Genomic DNA, 10,467 nt, shown 5'->3' with positions numbered 1-10,467 from the left:
TGACGCAACCACAATTTTATAAAAGCAACAAGAATAGTTTTTGTGCGCAAAGAAAACAAATGACGACTTTATTAAACCATTCTTTGTTGATTCTCGCCATTACGGAGAGTAACGCTTCACATGCGTGTGTTCCTCTGCACGTTCTACATTTTAAACACTCTGCATTGTTAATGTGCAGAGGTACTCTCGATAAAGGTAGAAGACGTGATTTAGAAATAATTGTTGAATTAAGTCATTATGTTTTGCTTTGTTTGCGCATAAAGTATTCTCGCAGCTTTGAAAATTACAAATAAACAACCTGATGCCACATTAAATATTATACCAAAGTCCTTACTACATTTCTGGGTCTGAGAACATTTCAGTTGTGTTGCTGTCTATGCAGAGTCAGGAAGCTCTCGGATTTCATCAAAAAAAATCTTAATTTCTAAAATCTTAATTGTATTCTGAAGATGAACAATGGTCTTACAGGTTTGGAACAACATACGGGTGAATAATTAACGACCGAATTTTCATTTTTGGGTGAACTATCCCTAACTTAATATAGCACCTGAAAAAAACACTTGTGTCACAGTTTCCTCAAACATATTAAGCAGCAAAACTGTTCTCAACAATGATAATAATAAATCAGGTGACATTTAAGACTAGAGTCGTGAATATCACAGAAATATTTAATATAAATATTATTTCAATTTCTAGTAATATTTCACAGTATTACTGTTTTACTGTATTCTTTTGATTAAATAAATGCAGCCTTGGAGAGCATAAAAGGCTTTCAAACACACAGACAAAAACTTCTCGACCTCACTTGATTGTGACACCACTTAACAGTTTTAAAGTCCTTACATAATATTTTCCTTAAAAAGGTAAAAAAGCTATTTAATCCAGATTTGTTTTGATGGTGGACACACCAAGTCTTCTAAAGTGAAACTACTTTCTGAAAGGCATCTTTTGTGTACCTGCACGTCTGGCTGCTTTCCACTTTGCCTTCTGGCTCCACTCCAGCAGCGCGCAAGAAATGATTCAAGAAAGTTAAAAGACCTCGGAGAGCAAACTTTCATCAACGTCCTGCTGCTGGAGTGTGGCCTCAGTGGGAAGCTCCGTGTTGTTGGCACAGTTTTCATCTTTCTCGTCATCTAATGTCAAAGATGTGAAGAAAGTCACAGTCTGGTCTCAGGCTGGAGGCCACGGTGACGGACCCGACCTCGAAAGCTGCACAAACTTCTCATCGCCCACTGAATGGCCAGTACTGTCTACTCTGGCTTCTGATTGGCTACAAGAGGTTCCTCAGCAATGTCAGATGGTTCCACAGATGACTCCTTGAGATTCGGTTGTTCCAGATCTATCTTATGTCTCATAACACGTGGAATGTAAATAGCCTTGTCTGGCCGTCTGGCTCTCTGTCTGCTGTTGAAGCTGGTCTCCATGTCTCTGTCCCGACTGCGCGCTCACTCATTCCCATCTATCTGCTCTTCTTCTGGCAACCCGTCAGATGCACCGCACAGAAACTGTAGTTAGTAACATAATCTGTTACATCACACATTTTAGGTAATACAGTGGGAGTACTTTTTAAATTAGTTTTAGATTAATTTTGACTGAACTAATGTTTATCGCATTGAATTTAACTTAGGGTTGCAATAAAGCAGAACATTTCTGAAGCTTTCCAGAAATTTTAAGAACTTTCTGGGTTTTTTTGGAAACTTTTGGGAATTTACGGAAACTTTGGAAAGTTTCTGCATCTTTGCAACCCTAATTTACATAGTGTAAATAAAAAAAGTTTCTATAACCATACGGATAGTAAAATACACAAAGTAAATATATTTCAATCAATTGTTAACAACATGAAGTGCATAAAAAAAAATTACATCACGATGGAACTTTATAATGAAAAGCTTATTATTAAATAATAATAACAATAATCAAAATTGAACTTTTATTAAAAATATGAAATATTTTGTCATGTGACCATCAACAACATTAGAGAACGATGAACATGCAAATATACTTAATTATCAACTCTTATTACCTTAAAATCTCAAGTAGTGCTTCAAGTAAATGTATTTTTGGCTGACAAAAAAAAAAGTTTGGGAATCGCTGCATTACATGTAAATAAGAAATAACAGGAATTTTTGAATTTTACTGTGTTTGAAAGACAAAGGTCTTAAAAAGACATAGTAATGTATGGTTAATTATGGAGTGATAATTCAATAAAAATGAATGTGCTCATCAGTAATTAATGCAATGTTGAAATGCTGATATGAATGAAAACGCTTCTTAAAATTGAAATGATTTTGTAAATCCAGTTGTCAGATGCTGTGTGGACTGCTGTGTAGCCATTTCACTAATGGCTGTTCTTTGTCTGAATGTTGATAAAACTGGAAGACTTTCTGAATGTATATAAAAGCGGTAGACTATTTAAGAAAGGAACTTTTTAAAAGATGAAAACGAATTAGAGAGAATCAATAAATTAGGAATAATTGATTGCTGTTGTGTAAATAATATGCAACAAATAAAAAAGTGTAGTCTGACTATGAGTATTTTTCAAATTTAAAACCAATTTCTGGATTTTCTGAATCTGATTATGTAATCCAGTTACCATTCAGCACTGGCATCACGATGACGAGACACTGAAGCTCTATGAGTGTGTCATGAGCTCTGGCCACTTTACCTGAGGTCTGAAAAGCACACTACGACTCTGCGAGCGCAGCCCTTGCCCACAGAGAAGGTGCTGAGGTTGGGATGATTTGCACTGGTTTGGTGAATCAGGAAGCGAAGTCGGCTCGGGACAGGAGGGAAGAGTAGAACGCTGCAGTTCAGAACATCTCAGTCAGACAATATGACAGGAAGCCCAAAATACACACATATGAGAGTGATATATGTCAAATCCATCGCCACTGTGTTAGGGTGGTTGTCAAGTCACTGCAGTTGCAAGGATGTTTGAGTGTCTTTAATGTGTTGCAATAGGGTATTGTAAGATAAGTCATTTTGCTTTCTGCCATGCAGCTGCTTGAGTCTTCGGAGTGCTTCTTGGTCTGTTTCTGTGTAGTTTTGAGGGTTGTTCTGTCATGCAGCTATGCAATTTATGAGGTTTCAATTGTTTTTGTGGGGAAGTCTTGGCCTAGAAGTTAGAGAGGTTGACTCCTAACCCTAAGGTTGTATGGATGAATGGATGAATCCTAACCTGTATGGATGAATTCAGTCTCGTTTGGGGAGGTAACAGCCATTGACACAAGGAAGAGCCAGGGTGTCAGAGGATGAAGATCTTTATTCACAGAGACTTACAGGAGATGCTTTAGTCTCTACACGCTTCAGAAAAAAACATTACAGAGCGGATCAGTAACTTAAAAGTCAAACATCACAAAACAACAATATAAAGCTCTTGGCTTGAGCTCACCGAGGCACAGATGTTATCATTAATTCACATACACCTGTCCAAAATAAAACCTAAAAGCCATTAAGTCGTTAGTTTATTGTCACCTGCTCAAGTATGAGTAAATTATAAATAGTTATCGTTAAGTTTTATAAGGGGACACAAAATGACATTAAACATCTGAACTCACTTGAACATTAGCTAACGTTACTAGCTTAGCTCGCCACTCTCACTCATGAACGTTAAACGCGTTTCAAGACGCGACTGGTTTAGACAAATAAACTCGAAAGAGACCTTTAAACGTGATTAAATCCCAGTCAAAAAGATAACTCTTGATAGCCGTGACACAGTAACAACGCTATATTGAACCGGTGTGGTGAGAAATCCAGTCCCCCCGCGAAATCGAGTCCGCTTAGGACCAAGGCGGTAGCTGTTTTAAATGCCTATCAAAAGTTGTTATCGCGATAACTTGTTGTATGGCTAATCGGAGCTGCGGTAGCTTGTTGTTTCAAGCTAAAATAATTTAGTAAAAGCAACATACAGAATGTAATCGATCAAAATGTTTTTTAAATGTCATAAAACTAGCAAATAAATAAATAATTCATTGTAATTAGTTTTAATATTCGGTTACTAGAACGCCTCAGCACAGCTTTTGAATATATTTTCCAGTTCTAAAATAATAATAATAATAATTCAGTTGTGATGACTAAAACACGTTTAGCCCACAAATTCAAAAGATTGTAGGAAGAAAATAGGATAGATTAAATATATATTATATATATATATATATATATATATATATATATATATATATATATATATATATAGTTTAACAGATTACATTTACGTCTGTTTCATTGTTTTTATAACAACATACACATAAATCATAACTTGATTTTTGCAAGAATTGTAAACCGATGCTCTACGGTTAACAGTGATTTTTGATGTTTCCTGCTTCTGTTGTATTCCGTTCTGTATGATGTCAAGAAAGCATACTGTATATTACAAAGGCAGAGAGGAAAAAAATGTTATTATATTACAGTTCCTAAACATTTTTATATTTTTCTTTACCACAGAAGCTCTGTCCCGAGACGCTCTCGAGTTACGTTGAGACTGATGATTCCCCAATCTTCCACAATGGACTTCACATAGGATGAACTGTTTCCAGTTTCAGCAAAAAAGCAAGAATTTATGAATGGATGACTGCACCTTAGCACTCTTCACTGCCACTGCATGCCTCACCTGGGCCACAGAGAAAACAATGTTGCTGCCTGTACATGGCACAATTAACCTCTAACCTTACAGCTGAATCAATGCAGTAACACTGTTAACTACCAATGATATTGTACCAAATGTTCAGACTGAATATACAGAGGAGAACTGGTCCCCAGTGTTTTTGGTTAGTCTGGTTTCTCCAAAGTTTTTTTTACTCCAGTATCGACATCTTACAGATTTTTCTTTATTAACCACCGTTGCCTTTGGCTTACTTGCTGTCTGTATGACGACTAATGCATTTAGCACCAACTATTAAAACAGTGAGGGTGTTTTTGACCATATAGACACAACAGTATGTCTTTCTGTAAAGATTCTTTGAAAATGTTATGCATTTTGAAAAATGTATAAATGTCTTACATTGATAGTGTGCATATTGCTTGAACATTTATATGTAAAAAAAAAAAAACAGTAATTCATTATATTATAATTGCAAGTTATAATTATATAGCAATTATTGCTATCTATATAAACTATCTAGTTGTATTTTTAGTTACTTTCAGTGCACAAACAACCATTATTCACTTACTATACTTAATTGTATAAATATAATAGGCATACTGACATACTTCATGTAAAATTAATATAACATTCGTTTTACATAAAATAATAATATATCTGTATATAATACAACAATAACACGGTTCTGCACAAGCAATTGCGATATTATATCATTTAGATTAACAATATAAATTTACACACACATCGAGTAGCTGTATGCTATGCTGATACACGAGTAAAAAAAAAAAAAAAAAAAAAAAAAACGAGAAATGTTTGATTTCACAACCTATAGCGCGTCGGCTATATACTAGCCTATGAAACATGTAATTTAAAGTACATAAATGGTCATTATAGCAAAGTTCAAACGACATAAATAAAAACGCGATTTAGCAGGAATTGTAATCAGGCGCTAAAAAAATAATACCCATTAAATGTTCGTTGAGCCAATGGGATCACTCGGGGTCCTAAGCGGACTCGATTTCTCGGGCGGACTCGATTTCTCATGACACCGGCACCAGTGAGGTGATGAAGATGTTCGGTTCACATGTGAAGGCTTTTAGGCCCCTCTAGCGGTCAGGGTGCATTTTTTCCCCGTTTGACATTGGTTTGCTATCCATGCTTCAGAATTTGGGGCTAAAAGCGCCTTTTCAGTAAGATAATCTATGTATGAGACAAATAATTACTAAACTTTACCAATGTGTATCCCACAAAACTATTTAAAATCTGGAAGACTTTGACCATGTCATCGCAGTTTTCATGTAGACAACATGTGGTCGACTTCAACATGTCCATCCTGTTGAGGGGAATATGAAAAATAAAATAAAATTGAAATTCTTATTTGTAAAAGTACTTTTTTATAATAACGTTCTATTCTTTATTTTACACACCTTCTGTGTTAGCATTTTATTGCTCAGACTGATTGTAATGTAATGTGTAATGGCTCATTTGAAGTCAGAAACCCTAACAGGCTGGACACATTTAGTTTATATAGTGACAGCAATTTATGTTTAAGTTGAAGAAGTGGTGTATTTAAATTTCTTTTGTCACATTCGTATCATAATTTGTATCAGATTATATTAGTAAAACTACAATTCTTATGTAATGTACCAAGCACTGTGTTTGAAGAAAAATTGCAGACAATGAAATTAATTTGTTCAAGAAAACACAATTTATTGTATGATACATAGTTTAAATAAGTGTCAAAAGATTTTCAAAAAAAGACATTATGATACAACACTGATAAAAAGATTTATGCAAGAAACAGGTCGAACTGACAGCAGTCTGAAATACAAGCTGGAGATGCAATATTAAATGCAATCATGCCTTTTAAGGATTTATGGCATTTGTGTGTAAGAAGGATTATATTGCAGACCCCAATAAAAGTACAGTAGTTCAATGATGTGTGTATATAGTCAAATGTAGTGTTAAAACAGCATGGAAGAAAACAAAGTTTTTGCTAGAGGAGAATGGAATAGAACAGTGACTTGAAGAAACTGAACTGATGAAAAAAAAAATAATTAAATAAACTATGAGTCTCAAATTTCCACGTAAACGAAATTGAAGCTTCTTCCTGAATGTTATGGCCGTTTTTAACAAAAACAAATTTTTACTATGAGAACACAGTCACAAAAGCTTTGAATAATCAAGATGCAACTGTATTGTGACTGAACACTGTGCACTTAATCTATACTTCCCATTCAAAACAAGTATACACAGAAAACAAGAGAAAGGAACGCACTGGAGCTGCAATATAAAATGACATGGCACAACACAGATTTAAAACAACTCCGATTAAGACATTGGAAAGCTGTTAGATGAGGGAAAGCTGGTTTGGAGAGTTTCACGAAGATACACAATATAACCACTCTCTCCCTCTGTCAAAAAACTCAAACATTAATGGATCAATGGTCTGAAATTAAAGCTATGCTATCTACATGTAAAGCATTAGGGTTGAGATATCATGAGATAGAGAAGCAAGTTCTGAGTCCAGCAGGCCAATCATCACCTTACAAACATAAACCTGCAGGAAAGAAAGAAAACTGCATTATTTCAATGATGATGATGATCCAGTGCACTAAATACATGGGATATCATCATATTCAGGTCTAAAAGGACTTACCTTTGGTGTGTTTTATCTTGAACCAATACTTCTATCCTCGAAAATAGTGATCTCCACCTTTGAAAACTCAAGTTAAGGAAATAAAGTGTCATAAAAACCCTGCAAGGTGTTTTCTATTTCTTCAAACAGTTCAAAAGTTTGTGTACATAGGATTTTTGACAGGTCTCTTATGTTCACCAAGGCTGAATTCATTTGTTCCAAAGTACATTAAAAGCAGCAATATTGTGAAATTTTATTTCCATGAAATAATACATTTTCTATTTGAACAGATTTGAAACTGGAATTAATTCATATAATGCAAAGTTACTCCCCCATATGTGCTCATTAGCTGCTCAAGGAACATTATCAACAAAATTGTACACAAGCAGAACGTTTTTTTCTTTTGTTAACAAAAAAAAAAAGATCTATGCAACATTACATTTGTATTTGAAATCTGTTGTTACATTAAACATGTCTTCGTATCACTTTTGACCAATTGAATGCATCCTTGCTGAATACAAGTACACATTTCCTTCAGTTACATCAGAAAACTGTATGTAAGGATACAACCCTGAGGCCCCTCTCTATGGGGTCAGTCAGGAGAAGCCCGAGAGGAGCGTAGATCTTCTCATTCTGCTCCTGGATGTACTTGGCGATCTTTTTCAGAACCTGAATGAATTCAACACAACACTGAAACCCATACGCATAATGTGATATAGATGACACGTAAAGCCTATCTCTCAGTCGGCTCACTTTCTCGTAGTGGGTCTCCATGCAGAGGAAGATTGTGTACGCAGTGAGACAGGCAAGACAGCCCTCCAGATATGACCTGCCGCCCAACTTCTCTGCCTCTGCATAGAGATTATTCAGGGTCTGTATGGTCTCCTCAAACTGCTGCTTTTCCATCTGTAACAACAACACAATCATCATAGAATCCATGTGCCAAAGCTCTGGATATATCAGACATCTGTAAATGCAGATGAGTGGTTAAGGGAACTTTTGTGTTTGCTCTGGGTCTCCACACACCCTGCTCTCCAGCTCTGCTGGGAACTTAGTCTGGAACTTGCAGATGGTTCCAGAGGTGTAGTCTCTCTGAACGAAAACCTTGGAGGTGACGGCTGCTTGCCGCAGGTCCTGCAAGCTGTGCGTCTGGTGAGAAAACCACGGATTAAACAATACATCTTCCACCCTCAAAAAACTGTTCTTTAAGGGGGAAAACACTGATGTTTTTTCATACACCTGTCAACTTTGAGATTTTGGACTTTTTGGATTTTCAAACTACAGGAAAGAATAGAAAACATGTTAAGTGTTTCTTTTCTAGCACTTTATTTGTATCAACACATTTAATTCACAACAGATATTGTTAAAAGGCTTTTTTTTGTTCTCAAAATTCGTTTTTCTTCCTCCTACACAGAGTACACTTCGGTAGCACTTACACACACCAAACGTTACATTTTCATTCCTGTCTATATCCTGAAGGTTTTTAAAGAGGATTTGTTCATATATATATTTTTTTCTTGATTATATACATTTTATTCCCCATCACATATTGTTTTCTGTCTGTTCTGAGTGTATTATGGAGTGACAAAATTGAGACACCCCAAATTCCCTCTGTAAAAACATTTGACTGATGTGTCCCAAAAAAAAGAAAAAGAAAGAAACAAGATTTTTGAAACTGACCTCATCCAGTGTTCAGATTTAGGTACTAGAAATGTATGCAAATTAGCACATATTTAATTAGAAAATGCCTCATTTGTATATTTAAACCTAACATTTTAGAAAACTTTTAAAACAAAAAATCTTTGCAATTATCAGTGTAATCAATCAACTAGGTAAGGCGATAACTATTAGTTCATATTTTTTACCCTATTCACCTATGGTGTCTCGCCTCAAAACTCTGAAAGTGTTTTTTTTTCCAAGTACATATATGAAATATTACATTTTAAGAGCCAATAACTGGTTACTAAACTAATGTTTTCCATGTCATAATAAATAATATGTGTGTGTGTGTCTGTGTGTATATGTATAATATATATTAAGAAACTGTAATATTATTAAATATTATTACTATTTAAAATAACTGCTTCTTTATTTTGAATATATTTTTTAAATGTAATATAATCCTGTGATGGCAGAGCTGGTGTTTCAGCACTCATCTTCAGTCACATGATGATCCTTCACAAATTATTCCACTATGATGATGATTTGATGACATTTTTAATAACTATCAAAGGTGATTATTAAAACCACAGGAAATCAGACCTATATATAATGACAACTACACACACAACGCCCTTATAGCATCATCAACAAATACATATAAGTTACGTTACATTTTAATACAACGACTGAAATCTAATGACAACATGAAGCTCGTTTTAAATACGACACCTGGTTTGAGATTTATATGAGTATATTGTCAGTAAAAGTGAGGATGTATATCTAAGTCGATATTTATATTTGACGACCACTGGAGAAACGCTAACGTATCAAATAATAGCGGTATTACAAGAACACGTGTGCCAAATTCTGCCAATCAGATAATTGGAGAGCGAAACATTTATTATAACGCATTATTTCAGACGTCAATCTTTGTCACTGAACATAAAGACAAGTGTAATTAAGTTTAATTTTTACTCACGCACCTCCGCCATAGTGGCTGCTGCTCCTCTTCCTGTTATTCGACCTCCTGTCCTCCACAAAACACAGTCCGGGAGGAACCTTTGACTTCACTCAACAGTTCCGCTGCTACACCAAATCTATTCCTCTATTATGGCGAAAATGTTTATTTTATTTTTATTTTTTTTCCTCACCTTAAAGATGACGTATTGTGAATTAACTTATTTGGTGAGCCTCAAATTTACTTAAAAAATACACCATTGCCAGCACACCACTATTTCACATTAAAATACCTTTAAAGAAAAATATTGTGCAACAGTTGAGCAACAGTTTCAGAAATAGCTAAAATTAAATGGTAATCTCATAACTCATGTAAAATATAACCTTCCTTTAAACTAAAACTCATTCATTTGCAGTTTCCAAAGGGATTTAGTTGTTTTGGATGGTATTTAAATGTATCTCTGTCCATATATATCATCGTTATGATGCCTTTGTTTGCCAGCATTAAGACAATAGTGTCACAACATTTCAGAGAAGAGGATTCAAGAAGGAAGCAGTCCATCCTACTAATGATGTTTATTCACTTTTATTTCAGAATAATTTGTGATAC

General features: G+C 34.9%; 1 protein-coding gene across 1 annotated transcript; it reads right to left on the bottom strand.

The window, feature by feature from the left end:
- Nucleotides 1–6,285: 6,285 nt before the first annotated feature.
- Nucleotides 6,286–10,027, bottom strand: LOC132127244 (golgin subfamily A member 7-like). The gene is made up of 6 exons (XM_059539022.1): nt 9,884–10,027; nt 8,265–8,387; nt 7,992–8,144; nt 7,806–7,907; nt 7,260–7,316; nt 6,286–7,160 (listed from the first exon to the last, which is right to left on the bottom strand). Exons 1-5 carry the CDS (start codon nt 9,890–9,892, stop codon nt 7,272–7,274), a joined length of 432 nt encoding a protein of 143 aa, XP_059395005.1. The 5' UTR covers nt 9,893–10,027; the 3' UTR covers nt 6,286–7,160; nt 7,260–7,271.
- Between the last annotated feature and the right edge of the window lie 440 nt (nt 10,028–10,467).

The sequence above is a fragment of the Carassius carassius genome, chromosome 45, assembly GCF_963082965.1.
Source record: "Carassius carassius chromosome 45, fCarCar2.1, whole genome shotgun sequence".
Lineage (NCBI taxonomy): Eukaryota > Metazoa > Chordata > Actinopteri > Cypriniformes > Cyprinidae > Carassius > Carassius carassius.
Note: the sequence above shows the minus strand (reverse complement) of the source record. Positions and strands in the feature narration are given on the sequence as shown.

What these genes read in the sequence shown, in the direction of transcription:
- LOC132127244 (XM_059539022.1), bottom strand. An exon ending in CAGCAGAGCTGGAGAGCAGG is followed by an intron (nt 8,145 to 8,264) that starts GTGTGTGGAGAC and finishes TTGTTGTTACAG; the next exon opens with ATGGAAAAGCAGCAGTTTGA. An exon ending in TAGAGAGGGGCCTCAGGGTT is followed by an intron (nt 7,317 to 7,805) that starts GTATCCTTACAT and finishes GAGTTTTCAAAG; the next exon opens with GTGGAGATCACTATTTTCGA.